Below are 26,993 nucleotides of genomic sequence, written 5' to 3'. Positions count from 1 at the left end.
GTGTTAATGTCATGCTTACAAATATAGAGAAGCTTCTCATCTTTTTGTCATCATCTTTGCTGAAAGTAATGTCACTTTGTCTAGTAGTTCGTTTTTTTTTTTTTCAGTAAATGTTTATTGAGTGCCTGCTATGTGCCAGCTTTTGTTCAGGCCTAGGGGAGCACTGGTGAACAAGATAGACACATTCCTTGATCCCCTGAAGCAGTCCATAAGCTCTCAGGGCTGAAAAATAGAGTAAATTTGTTGCAATTGTTTGAGAAGTTATTGTAATTGTTTGAGAAGGCCCCCAGTGTCTGTTGCTATGATTTTGGTATACCTTTACCACATCTAGACCACACAGAAGCTTGTCTGCAGTATTCTTCAGACATCTTTGCATAGGGGATTTCAAGACAAACTTCTATGGACCATTCTGGCTTCTGATTTTGTTTCAAGGTACAATTAAAAAGGTAGACATAATTTATGAATATCAGAGAGATTTGAGTCTGTTGGTTTTTTTTTTTCCTACTATTTTCTGGCTCTTCAGATGGGCTAGAGTGCTTTGTTGATTATTTACAGGGTCAAGATCAAAAGATAAGAGGGAGTAGTAACTCTGGGAATTAAATTTCCTTTCTTGGTTCAATTCTTTTGAATTTTAGTTTCATGTAAACTTTTAAATTAAATCCATCCAGTTAAAGATTAACTCCCAATCCAGTGGTGGTTTAGTCACTAAGTCGTGTCCAACTCTTGTGATTCCATGGACTGTAGCCTGCCAGTGGGTGGTTCTTAATCCTTGGATTAGGATTTATTAGTTCATTCAAGATGTGGTTGTATATTGTTTTATTAAGGTCTTAAAATTTGAGACTATTCATAATTGCTAACCTTTGGGATCATACTACTTTTCTGAGCACTGTACATATATGTTTTTATTCAGTTGCTAAGTTGTGTCCGACTCTTTGGGACCCCGTGGACTGCAGCATGCCAGGCTTCCCTGTCCTTCCCATTCCTCAGACTTTGCTCAAACTCATGTCCATTGAGTCAGTGATGCCATCCAACCATCTCATCCTTGCTGTACAAGGGATAAATTCATTTAATTTTTATGACAATTCTTCTATAATTATCCCCGTTTTACAGATGAGGAAACAGAGACATGGAAGAGTTAAGGAACTCATCCAAATCATACAGCTAGTAAGTGGAAGAGTTGGGGTTTGAACCTTGGCAACTTGCTGTTGCCTGTGCTCATAATCTCTCTCACATGAAAGGCTATTCTTGTCCTGGATAGGAGAGACGATGTTGATGTGGTCTCTAGAAGCTAATAGCCTCAGAGACTCAGCACAGTTGTTGGACTCTGGTGCTGCCTTAGTGTTCAGAAAAGTTACTTATTCTTTCCCCCCACATCTGGTTTTCCACAAAATGCCAAATAACCAACCAATATCTTTATGTTGGAGAGGGAAATGGCAACCCACTCCAGTATTCTTGCCTGGAGAATACCATGAACAGAGGAGCCTGGCAGGCTACAGTCCATGGAATCACAAGAGTTGGACACGACTTAGTGACTAAACCACCACCACCATCTTTTTTTTAGGGTTCAGAGGATATTGTTTAAAATTAGCATAGGTAATGAGAACAATTGAGAAGCCATGTAAGGCTCCGACTAGGTTGTGAGTGTCAGATCTAGACCGGTATAATAAATTCAAGGCTTAGCTTAGTGACTTACCTGCTGTTTGGTTCTAATTGAGCTTTTTGAGGGATTTTTCATTTGTAAACAGGGAAAATTATGACCGTAAAGTGCTGTTGGAAAAATATAAAATCATCCATCCATTTACTTATTTAATATATAACTAATACAGTAGATTAGAGATTAAAAAGGGTTAGTGTTTCTATTTTAGGTAGCATAGCTAGGGAAGACCTCTCTCAGGATGTGACTTTTGAGCAGAGAATGACAGGAGAGGGGAAATAAGATGTATGACAGCCTTGGTATAGAACGTGTAAGACTCAGGTACAGAACACGAAAGACCAGGCTATCAAATACGTAACACCCAGGGAATGGCAAGTGCAAAGGACCTGAGGTGGGAAGATGCTGACGTGTTTGAGGAGTCCAGTGTGGCTTCCTTCAGCTTGCCCTGCAAGCAAGGAGGGCAGTGAGGTGAGATGAAATGGGAGAGATAGGCAGAAGGAAAGCATTGTAGGGCAAACTAGAGACTTAAAGTAAAAACCTGAATATGACAGGAAAGTTGGAGGGTTTTGAGCTGTGATGTGACATGCTCACATTTACATTACACAGGATCACATATGTAAGGAGCGAGGGGATTGAGGCAGATCCTCAATATTACACTCTCTAGCGTGTGTAATAGGCATACGTGGCAGTCATAGTGGCCTTAGCTCTGCCCTTCCTAGTCATAAGTCTTTGGGAGAGTTTCAACTTAAAAGTCTCAGTTTCTTGATCTGTGAATTGAGAATAACAGGGTAAAATAAGTTAACAGGTCCAGCTCCTAGAATAGTGTCTGGTGCATGATGGGGAAAATGTTAGTTATTACCATTATTAATTAATGACATGCCTTTAAAATGATTTAATGTCTTTGAAATGTATGTTTTCCCCTTTAATATAAGACTAAGACTGTAAGTATAAGAATAATTTGCCATACATATAACCCAGAAGAATTCTACTACCTAACCTATTATCTGCCACTAAAGTAAATGAATGTTAAAGAATTGATGCTTTTGAATTATGGTGCTGGAGAAGACTCTTAAGAGTTCCTTGGACAGCAAGGAGATCAAACTAGTCAATCCTAAAGGAAATGAACCCTGAATATTCATTGGAAAGACTGATGCTGAAGCTCTAGTACCTTGGCCACCTGATGTGAAGAGCCAACTTATTGGAAAAGACCAGGATGCTGGGAAAGATTGAGGGCAAGAGGAGAAGGAGGTGACAGAGGATGAGATGGTTGAATGGCATTATTAACTCAGTGGATGAGTTTGAGCAAGGTCTGGGAGATGGTGAAGGACAGGGAAGCCTGGCATGCTGCCGTCCATGGGATTGTAAATAGTCGGCCACGACTGAGTGACTGAAAAACAACAACAAAGTAAATGAGAGTTGGTTAGAATTAGCCATTTGTCAGGAACTATATTCTATGCTATTTTGGGTGTTGCTGCTAAGTCGCTTCAGTCGTGTCGGACTCTGTGTGACCCCATAGACGGCAGACCACGAGGCTGCCCGTCCCTGGGATTCTCCAGGCAAGAACACTGGAGTGGGTTGCCATTTCCTTCTCCAATGCATGAAAGTGAAAAGTCAAAGTGAAGTCGCTCAGTCGTGTCTGACTGTTAGCAACCCCATGGACTGCGGCCCACCAGGCTCCTCCATCCATGGGATTTTCCAGGCAAGAGTGCTGGAGTGGGGTGCCATTGCCTTCTCCGATTTTGGGTGTTAGTATATAATATTTTAAGGATGTAAATAATACTTTGGTTCTGTAAAAACAGCTATTAGCTACTGAACCTTAAGGAAAATTAAGTATCTTGACTTCTCATGTTGAAGAGTTTCTAGAGTAGTTTCCAGATTTGATGAGAGTTTTTGTTTTAATTTGCTGAGAGTGTAAGGAATTGAGGCTTGCTAAAGTCCCCTGTGCTTGCATAGGGAGGAGGAGTATCAGCTAGACTGTAGGCACTAAAGAAGTTAAGAAAGAAAGGCACATAGACAACTTGTTTGTGCCATGTGTCTAAGAATGGCAAATGACAGATGAGAATAACTTAGGGGCAAGACTCCGAATTTGGGCACTGAGTTCAAAGAAAAGTTATTGTGCTGATGAGGAGAAGTTTTTAAATTATTGAGAAGGTTACTAGTGGAAAGTGAAATTCATGATGCTGTAGGGTAATCTAGTATCTCCATTCCAGGGTTAAAGATAGGATTCACTTAGAGACTTTCGACTCTCCTGTGGGTCTCAGGGCCACTAATAGTCACTAGGCATTCATTCAGCAAGTATTTAATGAGTAAGTTATAGTCTGAGTGCTGGGGAGACAACCATAAACCATAGAAAACATAAATAAGATATGGTTCCTTCCAGCCCTGATAAGTGAATATTTTTCTGGTGGAATAATAACTCTTTTCTTTAACAGCAGAAGTCCCCTTAAAAGCACTCATACTGGTTCTGTTGTGAGTCACTTTTATGGCTCGTTTTTTTTTTTTTAAATAGAGTGTGGTTATCTGCCTCCTGTGTTTGAGTTCTTTCTCTGTAATTTACAGCATATATAATTTCGAGCAAGTGACTTAAACTGAATTCTCTGCTGTGTCATTGAGCATAATAATACCTGTGTATTAGAGTTGTTTTAATAATTAAGTGGATAATAAATGTATAGTACGGGAGTTAACATCTGGTACATCATCAGGTCTCAATCAGCTCAATTCAGTCACTCAGTCGTGTCCGACTCTCTGAACCCCATGAACCATAGCACGCCAGGCCTCCCTATCCATCACCAACTGCTGGAGTCCACCCAAACCGATGTCCATTGAGTCGGTGATGCCATCCAACCATCTCATCCTCTGTTGTCCCCTTCTCCTCCTGCCTTCAATCTTTCCCAGAATCAGGGTCTTTTCTAATGAGTCAGCTCTTCTCATCCGGTGGCCAAAGTACTGGAGTTTCAGCTTCAACATCAGTCCTTCCAATGAACACCCAGGACTGATCTCCTTTAGGATGGACTGATTGGATCTCCTTGCAGTCCAAGGGACTCTCGAGAGTCTTCTCCAACACAACAGTTCAAAAGCATCAGTTCTTTTTTTTTTTTTCATGAAAATTATGTCAAGACTGGGATTCCCAGTCTTCCCCAGAATGTGCATCTTAGATTTATATCATGATATTATCTTTTTTCCCTTCCCTACTTTTTCTACCACCTAACTCATTTTTGGCTCTGGATTCAGTGAATTTCTACCCTGTAGACTCCTCAAAACTCTTTGATCCGTCCTTGGCTGGTCTCTGGATAAGCATCAGTTCTTCAGTGCTCAGCTTTCTTTATAGTACAACTCCCACATCCATACATGACTACTGGAAAAACCATGGCCTTGACTAGACGGACATTTGTTGACAAAGTAATGTCTCTGCTTTTTCATATGCTGTCTAGGTTGGTCATAACTTTCCTTCCAAGGAGTAAGTGTCTTTTAATTTCATGGCTGCAATCACCACCCGCAGTAATTTTGGAGCCCCCAAAAATAAAGTCAGCCACTGTTTCCACTGTTTCCCCATCTATTTGCCATGAAGTGATGGGACCAGATGTCATGATCTTCGTTTTCTGAATGTTGAGCTTTAAGCCAACTTTTTCACTTTCTTCTTTCACTTTCATCAAGAGGGTCTTTAGTTTTTCACTTTCTGCCATAAGGGTGGTGTCATCAGCATATCTGAGGTTATTGATATTTCTCCCGGCAATCTTGATTCCAACTTGTGCTTCCTCCAGCCCAGCATTTCTCATGTACTTTGCATATAAGTTAGATAAGCAGGGTGACAATATACAGCCTTGACATAATCATTTTCCTATTTGGAACCAGTCTGTTGTTCCACGTCCAGTTCTAACTATTGCTTCTTGACCTGCATACAGGTTTCTCAAGAGGCAGGTTAGGTGGTCTGGTATTCCCATCTCCTTCAGAATTTTTCACAGTTTATTGTGATCCACATAGTCAAAGGCTTTGGCATAGTCAATAAAGCAGAAATAAATGTTTTTCTGGAACTTTCTTGCTTTTTCGATGATCCAGCAGATGTTGACAATTTGATCTCTGGTTCCTCTGCCTTTTCTAAAACCAGCTTGAACATCTGGAAGTTCATGGTTCACGTATTGCTGAAGCCTGGCTTGGAGAATTTTGAGCTTTACTAAGTGTGTGAGATGAGTGTAATTGTGTGGTAGTTTGAGGAACTCAAAAGCCTCTTGATGAAAGTGAAATGGAGAGTGAAAAAGTTGGCATAAAGCTTAACATTCAGAAAATGAAGATCATGGCATCCGGTCCCACCACTTCATGGGAAGTAGATGGGGAAACAGTGGAAACAGTGTCAGACTTTATTTTTCTGGGCTCCAAAATCACCACAGATGGTGACTGCAGCCATGGAATTAAAAGACACTTACTCCTTGGAAGGAAAGTTATGACCAACCTAGATAGCATATTCAAAAGCAGAGACATTACTTTGCCAACAAAGGTCCGTCTAGTCAAGGCTATGGTTTTTCCAGTGGTCATGTATGGATGTGAGAGTTGGACTGTGAAGAAGGCTGAGTGCCGAAGAATTGATGCTTTTGAACTGTGGTGTTGGAGAAGACTCTTGAGAGTCCTTGGACTGCAAGGAGATCCAACCAGTCCATTCTGAAGAAGATCAGCCCTGGGATTTCTTTGGAAGGAATGATGCTAAAGCTGAAACTCCGTACTTTGGCCACCTCATGCGAAGAGTTGACTCATTGAAAAAGACTCTGATGCTGGGAGGGACTGGGGGCAGGAGGAGAAGGAAAGGACAGAGGATGAGATGGCTGGATGGCATCACTGACTCGATGGACGTGAGTCTGAGTGAACTCTGGGAGTTGGTGATGGACAGGGAGGCCTGGCCTGCTGCGATTTATGGGGTCGCAAAGAGTCGGACATGACTGAGCGACTGATCTGATCTGATCTGATCTGATCTTGAGCATTCTTTGGCATTGCCTTTCTTTGGGATTGGAATGAAAACTGACCTTTTCCAGTCCTGTGGCCACTGCTGAGTTTTCCAAATTTGCTGGCATATCGAGTGCAGCACTTTCACAGCATCATCTTTCAGGATTTGAAATAGCTCAACTGGAATTCCATAACCTCCACTAGACTTGTTCATAGTGATGCTTCCTAAGGCCTACTTGACTTCACATTCCAGGATGTCTGGCGCTAGGTGAGTGTGAGTGATCACACCATCATGATTATCTGGGTCATGTAGATCTTTTTTGTACAGTTCCTCTGTGTATTCTTGCTACCTCTTCTTAATATCTTCTGCTTCTGTTAAGTCCATACCATTTCTGTCCTTTATTGAACCCATCTTTGCATTAAATGTTCCCTTGGTATCTCTAATTTTCTTGAAGAGATCTCTAGTCTTTCTCTTCTATTGTTTTCCTTTATTTCTTTGCATTGCTTGCTGAGGAAGGCTTTCTTATCTCTCCTTGCTATTCTTTGGAACTCTGCATTCAAATGGGTATATCTTTCCTTTTCTCCTTTGCTTTTCACTTCTCTTTTGTTCACAGCTATTTGTAAGGCCTCCTCAGACAGCCATTTTGCTTTTTTGCATTTCTTTTTCTTGGCGATAGTCTTGATTCCTGTCTCCTGTACAATGTAATGAACCTCCGTCCATAGTTCACCAGGCACTCTGTCTATCAGATCTGGTCCCTTAAATCTATTTCTCACTTCCATTGTATAGTCATAAGGGATTTGATTTAGATCATACCTGGATGGTCTAGTGGTTTTCCCCACTTTCTTCAGTTTAAGTCTGAATTTGGCAATAAGGGGTTCATGATCCAAGCCACAGTCAGCTCCTGGTCTTTTTGCTGACTGTATAGAGCTTCTCCGTCTTTGGCTGCAAAGAATATAATCAATCTGATTTCGGTGTTGACCATCTGGGGATGTCCATGTGTAGAGTCTTCTCTTGTGTTGTTGGAAGAGGGTGTTTGCAATGACCAGTGTGTTCTCTTGGCAGAATTCTGTTAGCCTTTCCCCTGCTTCATTCTGTGCTCCGAGGCCAAATTTGCCTGTTACTCCAGATGTTTCTTGACTTCCTACTTTTGCATTCCAGTCCCCTATAACGAAAAGGACATCTTTTGGGGGTGTTTATTCTAGAAGGTCTTGTAGGTCTTCATAGAACCGTTTAACTTCAGCTCCTTCAGCATTACTGGTCGGGGCATAGACTTGGATTACCATGATATTGAATGATTTGCCTTCGAAATGAACAGAGATCATTCTGTCATTTTTGAGATTGCATCCAGGTACTGCATTTCGGACTCTTTTGTTGACTATGGTGGCTACTCCATTTCTCCTCAGGGACTCTTGCCCACAGTAGTAGACATAATGGTCATCTGAGTTAAATTCACCCATTCCACTCCATTTTATTTTGCTGATTCCTGGAATGTCAATGTTCACTCTTTCCATATCCTGTTTGACCACTTCCATCTCCTGTTTGACCAGGTCTCAATAAATATTAGCTATTCTGATGAAGATGATGAAGGTGGTGATAGTGATTCCTTGCATTTCTGGTGTAGTCTTTTCTACCTAGTTCTTCTACCCAATTAATATGACATGGCAAATACAATAAAGAGATATAGATAGAAAGACATTAGGAAATCAAGTGTTAATTGATTTGAAGTGAGTGAGATCAAAACAAGCTGATTTGGCCAGTCACATCCATTGTTGCCACTCTAATGGCAGAAAGTGAAGAGAAACCAAAGAGCTTCTTGATGAGGGTGAAAGAAGAGAATGAAAAAGCTTCCTTAAAACTCAACTTTCAAAAAAATAAGATCATGGCATCCGGTCTCATCATTTTATGGCAAACAGAAAGATTGGAAGATTGGGAAAGATTGGAAGCAGTGGCAAATTTTATTTTCTAAGGCTCCAAAATCACTGCAGGTGTTGACTGCAGCCATGAAATTAAAAGATGCTTGCTCCTTGAAAGAAAAGCTATGACAAAGTTAGCATTTCAAAAAGCAGTGACATCACTTTGCCGATACAGGTCCATATAGTAAAAGCTATGGTTTTTCCAGTAGTCATGTACAGAAGTGAGAGTTGGCCCGTAAAGAAAGCTGATTGCCGAAGAATTGATACTTTTGAACTGTGGTGCTGGAAAAGACTCTTGAGAGTTCCTTGGGCTGTAAGGAGATCAAAGCAGTCAATCCTAAAGGAAAGCATCCCTGAATATTCATTGGAAGAACTGATGCTGAAGCTGTAACTCCAGTACTTTGGCCACCTGATGCAAATAGCCATCTCATTGGAAAAGACCCTAATGCTGGGAAGGGTTGAACGCAAAAGGAGAAGGAGGCAACAGAGGACGAGATGGTTGGATGGCATCACTGACACAATGGATATGAGTTTGAGCAAACTCCAGGAGATAGTAAAGGACAGGGAAGTCTGTTTTGCTGCAGTCCATGGGGTCACAAGAGTTGGGCATGACAGCAACTGAACAACAACAACAGCTGGTTGTTGAAATGGTATCTTTCAAGCATTGATAACTTTTGGAAAGATAACTTGGCCTTAAGGAAAAGCATTAAGCTTTGTAATTGGTCTTGATTTTAATTTGAGCTTGTTAATTCATTTGTTATTAAAGGAGTTAATATATGTAAAGCACCTAGAGCAATGCCTGGTAAATAGAAAATGCTCTATAAATCCTTCTATCAGTACAAATTTTTCCATTCATTCATTTGTTATTTTCTTCATCTAACAAATAATTAGTAAACCTACCAGCTGCCAAGTTGCCTTTATGTAGAGAATGGACTAGGTAAATTGCCATTATGAAGATAAGCTACTAGCAAAGGGGAGATCTGCTATTCTTGGTCAGGTCACTAAGCCCTTCTAAGTCTTAAAGTCTTCATCAGTAAAATTAAGAAAATCTTTTTGGCTCGAAAGTTTCAAGATAGTGTCATCTTATGACACCATCTACCTGACCTACCAAATGTTGACTGTTTGTTTATTCACTAAATACCTGTTGATGCCTTCCATGTGTAGGCACTATGCCAAGTCCTGGAAATATGGCAGTAACCAGAGCAGACATAGTGCCTGCCCTCAGGGACAATTAAGTCCAACACACAAGACATACATTGTCTAGGTAATTGTGAACCTGGTTAGTGTTACCAACGGCAAAATGTTAGGATTGTGTTACTGATTTCTGTAACAGCTTCTTTTTCCTCCTATTTTGCGAGTTCATATTTTCTTGTCTGTTTAAATAGGGGCTGTAGGACATCATGGAGATAACTTGGTGGAGAAGATCCTTGCAGTGCTTCCCCAGCTTCCAGGCCACACCAATGATGTGATGGTTAACATGGTGGAGCTCACTGCACTCCAAGATGAGGAGGAAAATCAGAATGTGGTTGTACCTGGCTGTCTTGCACAATCCAAGTAAGATGTGTGGTTTTTTTCCCTCTTTTCCTTTTCTTTCTCTTCTGGAGTGTTCCTGTAGAAAGGAAACAATGAAGAGTTCAGTTGAGTTTAGTTCAGTCGCTCAGTCGTGTCCGACTCTTTGGGACCCCGTGAATTGCAGCATGCCAGGCCTCCCTGTCCATCACCAACTCCCGGAGATCACTCAGACTCATGTCCATCGAGTCAGTGATGCCATCCAGCCATCTCATCCTCTGTTGTCCCCTTCTCCTCCTGCCCCCAATCCCTCCCAGCATCAGAGTCTTTTCCAATGAGTCAGCTCTTCGCATGAGGTGGCCAAAGTACTGGAGTTTCAGCTTTAGCATCATTCCTTCCAAAGAAATCCCAGGGCTGATCTCCTTCAGAATGGATTGGTTAGTCTGGTTGAAAAATTTATAGTGGATAACATTTAGAAAAAATAATTTTTCTAAACTTTGAAATAATCATGTTTGTTAAACAATGTAAGCCAAGAAGTAAAGAATTTTGAAAAGGTGTTATTTACATGTAATAAAAGTTTGTTCCCAGGGTCAGCTAAGTGAGTCAATTTATACATCTCCATTCCTCAGACAGTTTCACATGGAGTTGAGGCTAGGCTTACTCAACTTCTCTTTCCTAGCTGACTCTTCCACATGACGAAAATACTGCCCACAAAGCTCTGAAACAGTGCCATCTTATTATGTAAATAATATACTCTTGGGCATCAGTGGGAAAAGTTTTTATTTCTGTGTATACTTTTGCACATGGTTAGAGAAATCAGAGAAAGAAGGTGGGGTATTTTGTATTATGCAGAGTTCCCAAAAAAAAAAAAAAAAAAAAAAAAATCACTCCAGAAACATGACAATGAAAAGAAACAGGAATTACCTTTCCTACTTCTTCCTTCATCAGCAGTTTTTATGAGAAAAAATATATATTTCAAGAGAAAAAAGTGTTTGAGTAGCTATTTCCCTCACCTCCCAAGTTTTAAAGTTTTAAACAAAGCAGGACCTTTCAGCTGTATAGTTTCCAGTGTTAATAGTAATAGATGTGTTTGGAATTTCCTGTCATAGTTGGGATTAATCTTCAGCTCCTGAGATTTTCAGCTTTTTTGTAGACAGTTAATAACATTTATTGGATGCCTAGTGTGTATGGGCAAGTGTATGAAGAAAACAGAACGTTCGGTCCCTGTCTTTTTGTGTGCTCTTACACACAATAAAAACAACGGCTTGTGCTTGGCAGCATATATGCTAAAATGTCGGCCTGATGGCTTGAAGCTATACAAACTCAGAAGTAATTATTATTGGAAATATTTTTAGCTTCTCAGAGGGCAATTTAAAACTTTATTATTAAGGGCTTACTTTGAGCATTACTCTGGACTAAGTAATATGGAGGACATAAAGTAATATGAAATGTCATTCTTGCCTTCAAGGAACACTTTCTTGTTGGGTAGCCATGATTTACACACAGATACAATTAAAAAATAATAGAATGATACAGAATTAAGACTCATGTGTCTGCTATAGATTATGACTCCTATAAGTGAAGTATCAAGTTAATGTGGCCTTTGTAGATCAGTGTGGGCATTGTGGAAGTGGTGATGCTTACTTTAGTTATGTCTTGAAGAATTCAGAAAAGGAGAGAGGGCCAGCATGAAGATGGGTATGGAAATAAGGACAGTCAGGGCCTAATGTGATGGGTTGTGAGAAATAAAGACAGTCACAGGACCATCACTGGACCTTCACTGCATCAGCTTAATTAGCATTTTTCAGGACTTACTATTATACATGCCAGCCATTGGGGAAGTCATTTAAGTTTCACAATGACCCAATGAGGTAGATGTTTTTATTCTGTATAAGGAAACTAAGACAAAGAGACATTAAGTAACTAGTAGGACATAGGATTAGAATTTGAGCCCAGAATATTTGACTTCGAGGCACTGTGTTAATTTATGTACTATGTATGCAGGGGCCAGAGAAAATCTAGCCTCATGAATAGCTATAAATAAACAATGAGAGAGAAAAACACAAAGCTATTTCATGATTTAATTTGGGGAAGCCTATGTGTTCAACATAATGGTTACATGAACAACAGGAATCAGTTTTGACTAATTTCAGCAAAAAGGGAATTTATTAAAGGGGATTGGAAAGCTAACAGAATCAAAGGAAGAATGGTTAATCAGATTTTGGAATGGATTAGTACAGTTCCTGAAGCAGAAACTCCAATACTTTGGCCACCTGATGCGAAGAACTGACTCATTGAAACAGACCTGGAAAAGATTGAAGGCAGGAGGAGAAGGAAACGACAGAGGATGAGATGGTTGGATGGCATCACCGACTTGATGGACATGAGTTTGAACAAGCTCCAGGAGTTGGTGATGGACAGGAAGGCCTGGTGTGCTGCAGTCCATGGGGGTCACAAGGAGTTGGACATGACAGGGACTGAACTGAACTGAACTCAAGAGCCAAGAGCTCTTGAGCCAAGAGCTGGGACCAAGAGCTCAGGAAAAGCTCTTCCAGTCATTGACACAAGAGAGACTGAATTTCAACTGTTTTCTGTCTTGAGTCACTCTACCTAAGATTCAGATTCCAGGGGAAAAAGTAAGATTGGCCTAACTCGGGGCCAGTAGGGGTTGGGAGCAGTTTATGCTGACTGAGATTTGTGCCAGGATCATATGGCATGGCAGAGGGATAGTTCTTCAAAGGAAAACTGGAATGTTTATCAAAAGGAGGGAGAGAGATCCTGAGCATATGTCTTTTCCACTCCTGGTCTGTGTTTTTAATGGGTGCCTTTTCCTCTCTTTAGACTATGAGTGAGTATTGCATAGAATATCAGTTTTCAGTGCCACTCAAGTATCAGAGTGCAGTCATAAATATCCAAGGCAGTGGTGAATTCTAGAAAGATCTAAAGAAAACTTTAAGGAGAGCAAGTTTGGTGACATAGTGAGACCAGAAGGCAGGTCGCAGATGATAAAGAGAAAAATAGAACTATTGTAGACTTACAGAAAATTTGAACAGATAAAACAGAGCATTCCCATAAAAAAATAGTGAGAAAATTATAACCAAATAAAAATATAAAACAATAATTAGGAGAAAATATGGTATTTTCTTTATAGTTGCTTTGAAGACTGAAGGAATCATGCTGATTAATTTCTTTGTAAAGAGATATTGAAATCAATTACAGCCAACCTAGTGTCTACTATACTTCCATCAGAATAATGACAGTCACTACTATCTCCAGTGCCACCCCCAAGAAAGTTCTTAGTGAAATGAGTGTGAGGATTAAAAAGTCAGTACTAAAAGGCAAAACAGATGGCTGTTTGGCGATAAATAATGTGACTGCAGTGGAATAATCTTTTAAAACCAAGTCTCTCACTAGGATATAAACCTTAACAGGCAAACTTGATTGCTAAAATAATTTTTATAAAAGGTTTTTTATAATTACAGCAATTAAAATTATGACCTATGCAGATGAAAATTTGATAACTTAGATGCATTATAACATGGCCTTCCAGTTCCTGTCCACTGGTCACTGGGTTATGTGGAATATATTGTTCAAGAAAGAGGCAGGATCTTTTCTGTTCTCATGTTTACCTTTGGTTGAAGTGGGTTTCTATCCTCTGCCCCAGCTCCAGTCTCCTAACCTACACTCTTTCAGTTCCTGAAGAACGCTTTCCCTCATGCCCTACCTGCGTTGACTGTGTCTGTTCTTGGTGCCCCTGCCTTGGTTCAGCCCCACACCCCCAGTGCAGCTGGTTGCACTCTGTCCAGTGCCCACTTTTCCTCCCATAGCACCACGTGTGCCTGCCTCATCTTTCATTCTCTCCTCCTTCCTCGCTTCTTACAGCTACGCTTGCTTCCTTTCTCTTCCTCCAGTAGGGCACTCACTTTCCTGCCACAGGACTTTCCTCTTGATTTCCTAGATCATTCTGCCTGTAGATATAAACCTGCCCCGATTTCCTGTCTTCCTTCCTTCTCAGACCTTCATATTTCCTTTCTCTCTCTAGCTAGTTTTCCTCCTCAGCCCAGATAACTTTCTAATGAACTTGCTGATGTTGTGTATTTTTCTGTCCCTTTCCTAGAGACCTACAGAGTGAACTACTAGAGAGTCCTATGAAAGGAGGGATATTTGTCTGTTTTCTTTGCAGCTATACCCCCTACCTGTAAAAGGCAATGGCACCCCACTCCAGTACTCTTGCCTGGAAAATCCCATGGATGGAGGAGCCTGGAAGGCTGCAGTCCATGGGGTTGCTGAGGGTCGGGCACGACTGAGTGACTTCACTTTCACTTTTCACTTTCATGCACTGGAGAAGGAAATGGCAACCCACTCCAGTGTTCTTGCCTGGAGAATCCCAGGGACAGTGGAGCCCGGTGGGCTGCTGTCTATGGGGTCGCACAGAGTCGGACACGACTGAAGCGACTTAGCAGTAGCAGCAGCAGCAGACCCCCTACCTAGAACAATACCTGGCACTCAAGAGATTGCTTTTGTTTTTTTGTTTTGTTTTGTTTGTTGATTGGTTTTTTGGTTTATTTGTTTTTGGCCATGCTGTGCAGCTTGGGGAATCTTAGTTCCCTGACCAGGGAGTGAACATGAGCCCTCAGGAGTGAAAGCATGGAGTCCTAACTACTGGACTGCCAGGGAATTCTCATCAAGAGAGTTTGTTTGATGGTGATGGTGCTGCTAGGGCAAGATCTGTGAGACAGAGAAGCTGAAGACTAAGAGAGGTGACGTCAATCCAGAGCATAGGAGAGGTTAGTATGGGGATGTCAAGATTCTAGTCATTTATTTGGCTGCATTGAGTCCTAGTTGTGGTGCATGGGCATAGTTGCCCCCTAGCTTGTGGGGTTCTCAGTTCCCTAACCAGGGATCCAACCCACATCTTCTGCATTGCAAGGTGGACTCCTAACCACTGTACTGCTAGGAAAGTCCCTAGACTCTAATTATTGAATATTTAAAACAGTCACATCGTGTTAGCTAAATATAGCAAAATTGGCCCAGAAATTCTGCTTTTAAGACCTTATTTCTTAGATGTATTTTGTACACATGTAGAATGATATATTACATTAATTTGTCATAGCAGCATTTTTAATAATAAGACTGGAAATAATTTTCATATCTTATCAGTTCAGTAGATTGTGGTATATTCATACTATAAAATAATATATAGCTATTGAAATAGGATGAAGATTGAATAATCCATTTATATATTAATAAGCAATGAGCTCAACGACATACTTCAAATGAAATTAGCAAGGTATAGCACACCCATTTGTTAGAAAGGGGGAGATATGTATTCACATTTGCTTGTGATACATTAAATATGCCTGGAAAGTGCACAAGGAACTGATGATATTGGCTGCCTTTGTAGAGGGGTACTAGATGGCCAGAGCTTGCTGAGAAGTTGGTGAAATGAATGAAGGTGGAGGATGGTAGAAGATGTCTTATTACATATATTATATACTTGTGTGTTTTGTATTTTCAATCATGTGAATGAATCTTCCTGTTAAAAACATAGAAATTATTCAACATCACTCGTTATTAGAGAAATGCAAATCAAAAGTACAATGAAGTATCACCTCACACCAGCCAGAGTGGCCATCATCAAAAAAATCTGCAAACAGTAAATGCTAGAGAGAATATGGAGAAAAGGGACCCATCTTCCACTATTGATGGGAATGTAAGTTGATACAGTCCCTTATGGATATTGCTTTAAAAACTATGAATAAAACTACCATATGACCCAGCAATCTTACTACTGGGTATAAGTAAGTAAGTGTTAGTCGCTCACTCATGCCCAACTGTTTTTGACCCCATGGACTGCAGCCCACCAGGCTCCTCTGTCCATGAGATTTTCCAGGCAAGGATACTGGAGTAGATTGCCATTTCCTTCTCCAGGGGATGTTCCCAACCCAGGGATTGAACCCGGGTCTTCTGCACTGGAGGAAGATTCTTTACCGACTGACCTACTACTGAGTATATACACTGAGAAAACCATAATTGAAAAAGACACATGTACCCTGTGTTCATTGTAGCAGTATTTGCAATAGCCAGGAAATGGAAGCAACCTAGACGTCCATTGAGAGACGAATGGATAAAGAAGATGTAGTACATATATACAATGGAATATTACTCAGCCATAAAGAGAAACAAATTTGAGTAGTTCTAGTGAGGTGAGTGAACCTAGAACCTGTTATACAGAGTGAAGTAAGTCAAAAAGAGAAAAACAAATATCGTATATTAATGCATATATATATGGAATCTAGGGGCTTCCCTGGTAGCTCAGCTGGTAAAGAATTGGCCTGCAGTGTGGGAGACTTGGGTTTGATCCCTGGGTTGGGAAGATAACATGGAGAAGGGCATGGCAACCCACTCCAGTATTCATGGTGAATCCCCATGGACAGAGGAGCCGGGCAGGCTGTAGTCCATGGGGTCACAAAGAGTCAGACAGGACTGAGTGACTAAGCATAACACATGGAATCTAGGAAAATGGTACTGATGAACGTTTTTGCAGGGCAGGAATAGAGATGCAGACATAGAGGCATAGAGTATAGACTTGTGGACCAGTGGGAGAAGGAGAGGGTGGGACAAATTGAGAGAGTAGCGTTGAAACATACACATTACCATATGTAAAATAGATAGCTAAAGGGAAGTTGCTGTTTAACACAGGGAGCCAACCTGGTACTCTGTGACAACCTAGAGAGTTGGGCTGGGGTGGGATATGGGAGGGAGGTCAGAGAGGGAGGGGACATACGTATACTTACGGCTGATTCATGTCCTTGTGTGGCAGAAACCAGCACAACGTTGTAAAGCCATTATCCTCCAATTGAAAATAAATTTAGAAAACAAATTAGATTTAAATAAAAACACTACTCCCTTATTAAGCTAGCTTAAGGTAGGATTCTGTGTTCTTAGGAAGGAAAACTGCTGTCTCTCACTTTGGAACCTCTACAGTGCTTCTTGTCTTCCATTCCCAATGAACCATACTTTTCTTTTAATATTTCTATCAAAATGCCAAAACATTATACCCCAGTAATTTGTGTGTGTCCATTTCCCCTGTGCTGTGCTCAGTTGCTTCAGTCCTGTCCAGCTCTTTGCACTATTGACTGTAGCCCTCCAGGCTCCTCTGTCCATGGGATTCTCCAGGCAAGAATGCTGGAGTGGGTTGCTGTGCCCTCCTCCAGGGGATCTTCCTGACCCAAGAATCGAAACCATATCTCTGGTGTCTTCTGCATTGCAAGCAGGTTCTTTACCCACTGAGGCACCTGGGAAGCCCCGTCCATTTCCCCTACTATATTGTAAATTCCTTAAAAGTAGTAGTGCACCAGGCACTTCAAAAGTGCTAATAAATCGCATAAAGAAAGAATGAATAAATTTTATTAGATTTGAGGCCAAGTAAAAAAATGATGACATAAATCCCTGAAGAGCCTTAACTGTTTCATTTTAGCACTTAGGTCATTATCTAACATTGATATGTTTTAATTTCTTCTGTAAGTTCCTATAGAGTAGGCATTTTCTATGTACTTTTCACCAAATGCACCTATTGTCTAGGTCAGTGAGAAGGAAGGATGGTAACAATGAGTGCCTAAATTTTTTCAAACGTTGTACTCAATATTTAAAATGTATTATTTCATTTAACTCTGAAAACAACTGTTTGTTGTTGTTGTTCAGTCGCTCAGTCATGTCTGACTCTTTGTGACCCCATGGACTGCAGCATGCCAGGCTTCCCTGTCTTCATCTCCTGGAGCTTGCTCAAACTCACAGCCATTAAGTCGGTGATGCCATCCAACTATCTCCTCCTCTGTCACCCCCTTCTCCTTCTGCCTTCAGTCTTTGCCAGCATCAGGGTCTTTTCTAATGAGTTGGCTCTTTGCATCAGGTGGCCAAAGTATTGGAGCTTCAGCTTCAGCGTCAGTTCTTCCAATGAATATTCAGGCTTGATTTCCTTTAGGTTTGATTGATTTGATCTCTTTGCAGTCCGAGGGACTCTCAAGAGTCCTCTCCAACACCACAGTTCAAGTTAAGAGAAAGAGACTGAGTAACTTGCCTTAAGCCAAACTTCCCCTAATTGATTGAATCAGGTCATTGAAAATATCTTTTTGATGTTTCTTTAAAAAAATTGAGAAATAATTGGCATATAGCATTATTTTAGTTTTAGGTGTAGACCATAATGATTTGACATTTGATTGTATTAGCAAATCATCACCACAACAAATCTAATAGACATTCATCACCAGATTTTTTTCTTGTGATAAGAATTTTAAAAGTTTACTCTCTTAGGTGACTTTCAAATATGCAGTACAGTATTATTAACTGTGGTAACCAGGCTGCACATTACATCTGCAGGACTTATTGACTTTATAACTGTAAGTTTGCACCTTTCGACTCTATTTACCCATTCTGGTACCTTGCCGTCTGCCTTTGGCAACCACCAATCTGTTCTCTTGGAGACGGCAATGGCAACCCACTCCATGGACGGAGGAGCCTGGTAGGCTGCAGTCCATGGGGTCGCTAGGAGTTGGACACAACTGAGCGGCTTCACTTTCACTTTTCACTTTCATGCATTGGAGAAGAAAATGGCAACCCACTCCAGTGTTCTTGCCTGGAGAATCCCAGGGACAGGGGAGCCTGGTGGGCTGCCGTCTATGGGGTCGCAAGAGTCGGACACGACTGAAGCGACTTAGCAGCAATCTGTTCTCTGTATCAATGAGCTTTGTTTAAAAAAATTATTATTTTTTAATTCCAAGGCACATTTATTTTCTACTATACCATACCAACCTCTGATACATGCTTAGTTAATGAATGTATAAATAGACCAATGAATTCAGAAATTATGGGTACTCTGGTTTATTATAGTTTTAAATAAATTAAGACCAGGGCACTGTGCTCCAAGGTCTTTTTAAAATTACATACTTAGTTAATTTGTTTATTAATTATTTATTTTTGGCTGCGTGGAGTCTTTGTTGCTGCAAGTGGGTTTTCTGTAGATGTGGCGAGCAGTAGCTACTTTCTGCTTGCTGTACTTGAGCTTCTCATTGCAGTGGCTTCTTCTTCTTGTGGAGCTCAGGCTTACTTGCCTCATTACATGTGGAATCTTCCCAAACCAGGGGTTTAACCCGTGTCCCCTGCATTGGCAGGAGGATTCTTAACAACTGAACTACCAGGGACGTCCACAAAGTGATATCTTAAGTCCAATTTTCTTGTTAGTTTTTATGTTGAAGGTGGGATTTTTTTTTCTTAGACTATAGAACAATGGAATAATAGAGTAGATCTTACAGTGAGAGACAAATGCAACAGTGGTTTCACCCAAACCACTGATGAGCTAATTTTTTGTTCAGTTCAGTTCAGTTGCTCAGTCATGTCCAGCTATTTGTGACCCCATGAATTGCAGCACGCCAGGCCTCCCTGTCCATCACCAACTCCCGGAGTTCACTCAGACTCACATCCATCGAGTCAGTGATGCCATCCAGCCATCTCATCCTCTGTTGTCCCCTTCTCCTCCTGCCCCCAATCCCTCCCAGCATCAGAGTCTTTTCCAATGAGTCAACTCTTTGCATGAGGTGGCCAAAGTATGGAGTTTCAGCTTCAGCATCATTCCCTCCAAAGAAATCCCAGGGCTGATCTCCTTCAGAATGGACTGGTTGGATCTCCTTGCAGTCCAAGGGACTCTCAAGAGTCTTCTCCAACACCACAGTTCAAAAGCCTCAATTCTTCAGTGCTCAGCCTTCTTCACATCCAACTCTCACATCCATACATGACCACAGGAAAAACCATAGCCTTGACTAGACGGACCTTTGTTGGCAAAGTAATGTCTTTTCTCTTCAATATGCTATCTAGGTTGGTCATAACTTTCCTTCCAAGGAGTAAGCGTCTTTAATTTCATGGCTGCAGTCACCATCTGCAGTGATTTTGGAGCCCAACAAAATAAAATCTGACACTGTTTCCACTGTTTCCCCATCTATTTCCCATGAAGTGATGGGATCAGATGTTATGATCTTTGTTTTCTGAATGTTGAGTTTTAAGCCAATTTTTTCACTCTCCTCTTTCACTTTCATCAAGAGGCCTTTTAGTTCCTCTTCACTTTCTGCCATAAGGGTGGTGTCATCTGCATATCTGAGGTTATTGATATTTCTCCCAGCAATCTTGATTCCAGCTTGTGCTTCTTCCAGTCCAGCGCTTCTCATGATGTACTCTGCATGTAAGTTAAATAAACAGGGTGACAATATACAGCCTTGACGTACTCCTTTTCCTATTTGGAAGCAGTCTGTTGTTCCATGTCCAGTTCTAACTGTTGCTTCCTGACCTGCATGTAGGTTTCTCAAGAGGCAGGTCAGGCGGTCTGGTATTCCCATCTCTTTCAGAATCTTCCACAGTTTATTGTGATCCACACAGTCAAAGGCTTTGGCATAGTCAATAAAGCAGAAATAGATGTTTTTCTGGAACTCTCTTGCTTTTTTGATGATCCAGTGGATGTTGGCAATTTGGTCTCTGGTTCCTCTGTCTTTTCTAAAACCAGCTTGAACATCTGGAAGTTCACAGTTCACGTATTGCTAAAGCCTGGCTTGGAGAATTTTGAGCATTACTTTACTAGTGTGTGAGATGAGTGCAATTGTGCGGTAGTTTGAGCATTCTTTGGCATTGCCTTTCTCTCGGATTGGAATGAAAACTGACCTTTTCCAGTCCTGTGGCCACTGCTGAGCTTTCCAAATTTGCTGGCATATTGAGTGCAACACTTTCACAGCATCATCTTTCAGGATTTGAAATAGCTGAACTGGAATTCCATCACCTGCACTAGCTTTGTTCATAGTGATGCTTTCTAAGGCCCACTTGACTTCACATTCCAGGATGTCTGGCTCTAGCTGAGTGATCACACCATCGTGATTATCTGGGTCGTGAAGATCTTTTTTGTACAGTTCTTCTGTGTATTCTTGGCACCTCTTTTTAATATCTTCTGCTTCTGTTAGGTCCATACCATTTCTGTCCTTTATTGAGCCCATCTTTGCATGAAATGTTCCCTTGGTATCTCTAATTTTCTTGAAGAGATCTCTAGTCTTTCCCGTTCTGTCGTTTTCCTCTATTTCTTTGCATTGATCACTGAGGAAGGCTTTCTTATCTCTTCTTGCTATTCTTTGGAACTCTGCTTTCAGATGCTTATATCTTTCCTTTTCTCCTTTGCTATAATTATAATAATTATATTATATAATTATAATTAATTTTTTGTTAACTTTCACATTATTAAGTAACGTGTTAGTGGTGTATATTAAATCACTAACTCAATGTCAAAAACTGTTAAATTACCTTTTAATAGTGGTAATTTTTTATCTTCTTTCCTTGGTTCCAAATACCAATTAAATATTACTGTTCAAGAGACTAACATTAGGATTTCCCTGGTGATCCAGTAGTTAAGACTCCATGCTTCCACTTTGGGGAACTTGGGTTTGATCCCTGGTGGAGGAACCAAGATCCTGCTTGCTGCATGATGCAGCCAGAAAAAAAAAAAAAAAAAGAAAGAAAGACTAACATTTTCAGAGGGAAGAAAAATAATTTTTATTAGAGCAAAATCAGAGATAGTACTTTGATTTTACATTTCCTTGCGGATAGAGTTACTGAACTCTATACAGCATTGACTTTGAGTGACCTGGCTGTTGGTATAGGCTGTGGGTATCTTCTTTTCCCCGCTTGGACCTCCCTGCAAAAATGGCATTTTGTTTATGTTTTTACTTCTAAATAAACATTACAAATTGAGCAGGAGAAAGACTTACCTTTTCTCAGCATACAGCTGCTATATTTAACTTTCTTTTTTTTGTTTTGTTTGGAGGAATTCTATAAGCCAGGTTCTTTTCTACAAATGAAGCAGTGAGTGTGTGTACTAAGAAATAGCTAAATAATTTGGTATGCCAGAGACATTTAACTTTTATTTCTTGATAAAGCATTATGTTTAATGGTTATATATTTCTGAATTTTTTTAAATGCACGCTAAGAAAATAAAATTTGAAGGTAGAAATTCTTATTCTATAATCGCTTACATATTACAACTCTGTCATGGTATTTGTTTGTTAAGAAACGTGCAGGCAATCCCCAGAATCTTGCTCATCTGAAAAATTTTCAATGATTTGTGGTCTATGTGTTGTGAGAAGACTGAATTCTGGGTCACTGTGGCTTTGGGATCCATAATTTAAATGAAAACTATGAGTCCTTTAAATAAAGCCAGGAATGCTCTGAAGTTAGCTAAAATGGGAAAGGAGGAATGGAAAGACTTACTACACTTGAATGACAAGTTCTTAATTAGTTTGATGTTCACTGCCAAGCAAAAATCAACAAGTTCAAAAATATCTTGCTGAATAAGCCAACCACAGTCTTTATTGGGTTGACTTCTCAGTCTTGTGTTATATAGACCAAGGTGTATTCAACAGCATGCCAAGAACATACCAAAGCTCTGGCTACAGCTTCTCTCGTCTAACACCTGCTGGTATTCTTGCTCGAGGGTCTTTTTCCTTTCTTTTTTCACTCTGTCTTCTATTACAGTGTCACACTGGTTGGTGATGGGGTGGCGGGAATCAACAGGGTTGGGGTAAGTGTCCTTCTAGCAAAGCTGGAAGGAGGATTAAGTAAGAACTAAGAACAAGGCAATGGCTTTAACATTTAGAGAAGGCTTTTAGGGCACAGCAGGCAGATGAGGTCGGAAATCCAGGAAATTTGAGTAAAACTTCATGAGTGGAAATATGAAAACACATCCTCTGAATGTGTTGTAGTTTATTTATCCAAAATATTTGTTGACTACTCTGTGCCAGACACTTGATGAAGACAAGATCTCTGGCCACTTATTCTATTAATAAGTGGGGGCACAGACAGCAAACAGATGAACAAGTGACTGTATAATGTCAGCTGGGAATAAGTGCCATGAAGGAAATAAAGCAAGGAAGTCAAGAGTAAATAGGGACTTGGGGTGGTGAGGAGATGTATGGATAGGGGAGAAAAGGCCTTTTTAAGGAGGTATCTTTCAAGCAAAGACCTCAGTGAAGTAAATTGTAAGCCTCATGGGTATCTGAGACTAGAACACTGCAACCCAGTGGAAAGACTAGGTATTTAGAGATTACTTGTGTTGATTTGCTTTCCCCTAATGGCTCATGATGTTGAACATCTTTTCCTGTACTTATTTTCTATTTGCATATCCTCTTAGATAAAATGTCTCCACATCTTTTGCCCACTTTCTAATTGGACTTTTTTTTTTAATATTGAAGTTCCTTATCACAATTTATTGGTGGTGTTATTTTACCTGTTTAAGTGAAATATAGAAAGCTTACCATGCATTACTTCCCTTTACCTTCCCACACTTATAATCATCTTAATATTTCCTCTACATACATTTAGGACTGCAGTTCATTTTAGTTCAGTCACTCAGTTGTGTCTGACTCTTTGCAACCCCATGAATCGCAGCACACCAGGCCTCCCTGTCCATCACCAATTCCTGGAGTTCACCCAAACTCATGTGCATCGAGTCGATGGTGCCATCCAGCCATCTCATCCTCTGTCATCCCCTTCTCCTCCTGCCCTCAATCCCTCCTAGCCTCAGGTTCTTTTCCAATGAGTCAACTCTTTGCATCAGGTGGCCAAAGTATTGGAGTTTCAGCCTCAGCATCAGTCCTTCCAATGAACACCCAGGACTGATCTGCTTTAGGATGGACTGGTTGGATCTCCTTGCAGTCCTAGGGACTCTCAAGAGTCTTCTCCAACACCACAGTTCAAAAGCCTCAATTCTTCGGTGCTCAGCCTTCTTCACAGTCCAACTCTCACATCCATACATGACCACAGGAAAAACCATAGCCTTGACTAAACGGACCTTTGTTGGCAAAGTAATGTCTCTGCTTTTGAATATGCTATCTAGGGTGGTCATAACTTTCCTTCCAACACAGTGTTAACATTTTTGCTTCTACTACCAAACATAGTTTAGAAAACTTAGGAGAAGAAGGAATGCTTATTGTATTTACACACAGACACACACACACATATATTTAAGCTGGTTTTTAAAAAATTAATTAATTACTTTTAATTTTTGGTTGTGCTGGATCTTTGTTGCTGCATGGGCTTTCCTCTAGCTGTGGTGAGCGGGAGCTACTCTCTAGTGGCCATGTGCAGGCTTCTCATGGTGGTGGCTTCTCTTGTTGCAGAGCACAAGCTCTAGGGTGTGGAGGCTTGGGTAGTGGCCGCACTTGGGCTCGATAACTGCGGCTTCCGGGCTCTAGAGCACAGGCTCAATAGTTGTGTTGCATGGGCTTAGTTGCTCTGTGGCATGTGGGATCTTCTGAGACCAGGGATGGAACCATGAGTCCGGCATTCGCAGGTGGATTCTTTTCCACTGAGTCACCCAGGAAGCCCTTCCTATATTTTTGCTGACTGTTTTCTTTCTTCATTATGTTTTAAGATTTCCTATTTTTACTTTTCCATTTTAGAGATTTTCTCCAGCCATTCTTTTAGGATAGGTTTGCTGGTGACAGAATCTCCTAGTTTTCATTAATCTGAGAATACTGAGAATATTTTTTTTCTTCTCATCTTTCTTTTTTCTTTTGGCTGAGGTGAGTCTATTGTGGCTCGTAGGCTTCTCCTTGGGGCTCTCAGACTTTCTCTAGTTGTGATGCAAGGGCTTCTCCTGTTGCAGAGCATAGGCTCAGTTGCAATGAGTGGCCTTAATTGCCCTGCGGCGTGTAGTATCTTAGTTCCTCAACCAGGGATTGAACCTGAATCCCCCGCATCGTACGTGCAGAGGCTTAGCTACTGGATCACCAGGGAAGTCCCGCAACAGTATCTTATGGTTTTTTGAGTACAGGTCTTTTGCCTCCTTAGTTAGATTTTTTTCCTTAGGTGTTTTTTCTGTTTGATGTGACGGTAAATGAGATTGTTTTCTTAATTTCTCTTGCTGATAGTTCACTGTTAGTTTATGGTAATGAGACAGATGTCTCTGTGTTAATTTTGTATCCTGAGACTTACCAAATTCATTGATTAGCTCTAGTAGTTTTCTGGAGGCATCTTTAGGATTTTCTATGTATAGTATCATATCACCTGCAAGCAGCGACAGTTTTACTTCTTCTTTTCCAGTTTGGATTCCTTTTTTTTTTCCTTCTCTGAATGCTGTGTCTAGGACTTCCAAAACTGTGTTGAATATAAGTGGTGAAAATAAATATCCTTGTCTTGTTCCTGATCTTAGAGGAAATGCTTTCAGCTTTTCACTGGTGAATATGTTAGCTGTAGGTTTGCCCTGTTTGGCTTTTATTATGTTGAGATATGATTCCTTCGTAGCTCAGTTGGTAAAGAATCTTCCTGCAGTGTAGGAGACCTGGGTTCCATTGCTGGGTCAGGAAGATCCCCTGGAGAAGAAAAGGGCAACCCACTTCAGTGTTCTTGCCTGGAGAATCCCACTGACAGAGGAGCCTGGTGGGTCACAGTCCATGCGGTCACGAAGAGTTGGAAATGGTTCAGTGACTAAACCACCATCACCATGTCATCTCTGTGACCACTTTCTGCAGAGTTTGTATCATAAATTGGTATGGAATTCTGTCCAAAGCTTTTTCTGCATCTATTGAGATCATCATGTGATGTTTATTCTTCAATCTATTAATGTGGTGTATTACGCTGATTGGTTTGTGGAAAAATCCTTGCATCTCTGAGATAAATCCCACTTTTTCATGGTGTATGGTCCTTTTAATGTATAGTTGAATTTGGATTGCTAGTATTTTTCTCTTTTCTGTGTTCAGCCTTAGTGATTTCCATGACTCTGTCTTCTAGCCCCCTAATCTAGTCCTCTTTTTTATTTAGTCTATGGTGGCTCCTTCCAGTGTATTTTTCTTTCAGTTATTGCATTCTTCATTTCTGTTTGATTGTTTTTATATGTTTTCTAACTTTTTTTAAAACACTTCTAACTGTTCAGTCTGTGCATCCATTTTTCTCCTGAGTTCTTTGGTCATTTTTACCATCATTACTTTGCACTCTGTTTCAGGTAGATTGCCTACCTCCACTTCACTTAGTAGTTCTTTTGGGGTTTTATCTTGTTCTTTCATTTGGAACATGCTCCTCTGTCCCGTTGTCCTGCCTAACTTGTTTTTATTTCTATGTTTCTGGTATGTTGATTATATTTCCTGGCCTTGGAGCAATGGCCTTTTGCAGAAGACTTCCCATGTGTCCCAACAGCAGACTTCCCTCTCCTCACCAGAGCTGTATGCTCTCATTGGTGCCCTCATTTTGGGCTCTGTGGATCCTTCTCTTGTATCGTGCTGACTGCTCTTGGTGGTCTGGTAGGCATAGTGGGCCCTGGTCCTGTTGGTTGCCAGGCCCTGCCTGGTGCTGAGGCTACTGGCCACTGGTTGTTGGGGCTGGGTCATGAGATGGCTGGCCATGGAAAGCCAGGGGATCCCTGGGGTGCTGATGGCTTGTTGGTGTATGTGCCAGGGCCTGCCATGGCAGACGGCATGACTGTGGTGGTCCTGGAGCTGGTGTCTGCCCACTGGTGGCTGTGGCCTGGGCCCACTGGGCCCTGAGGGTGGTGCCTGCCCTTCGGTGTGTGAAGTTTGTCTCCAGGCTAGTTCCTGTCCTCTGGTGGGGCTGGTGCCATCTCACTGATAGGTGGAGCTGCGTCACAGAGTCTCTGGTTACAAGGCCCTGGGGGTCCCGGAGGTGGTGTGTTGACCCACTTGTGGGTGGACCTTGGACCCAGGGGATTCTGTGGTGTGTCTGAATGAGGCTGGTCCTGAAGCTAGTGCTCTCGAGGCTTTCTGGTGGGTGGGGCCAGACCCCAGTGCTAAAAAGCTCGAGGGAGAATTCAAAAATGTCGCTTGCCAGGACCAGTGTCCATATGGTAGAATGATCACTCCAAAATGGCTGCCTCCAGTGTCTGTATCCCCAGGGTGAGCTCTGTTTGCCTCCTGTCTTCTCTGGGAGACTGCTCAGGATCAGCACCTGG

General features: G+C 41.1%; 1 protein-coding gene across 1 annotated transcript in view; it reads left to right on the top strand.

Moving 5' to 3' along the window:
• Positions 1 to 26,993, top strand: part of SCFD2 (sec1 family domain containing 2) — a 396,972-nt gene that overhangs the window by 4,658 nt on the left and 365,321 nt on the right. Inside the window, exon 2 of the mRNA XM_019962747.2 lies at positions 9,886 to 10,054. Coding sequence (XP_019818306.2) covers positions 9,886 to 10,054 — 169 coding nt within the window. The remainder of the gene's footprint in view (positions 1 to 9,885; positions 10,055 to 26,993) is intronic.

The sequence above is a fragment of the Bos indicus genome, chromosome 6 (assembly GCF_029378745.1).
Source record: "Bos indicus isolate NIAB-ARS_2022 breed Sahiwal x Tharparkar chromosome 6, NIAB-ARS_B.indTharparkar_mat_pri_1.0, whole genome shotgun sequence".
Lineage (NCBI taxonomy): Eukaryota > Metazoa > Chordata > Mammalia > Artiodactyla > Bovidae > Bos > Bos indicus.
Note: the sequence above shows the minus strand (reverse complement) of the source record. Positions and strands in the feature narration are given on the sequence as shown.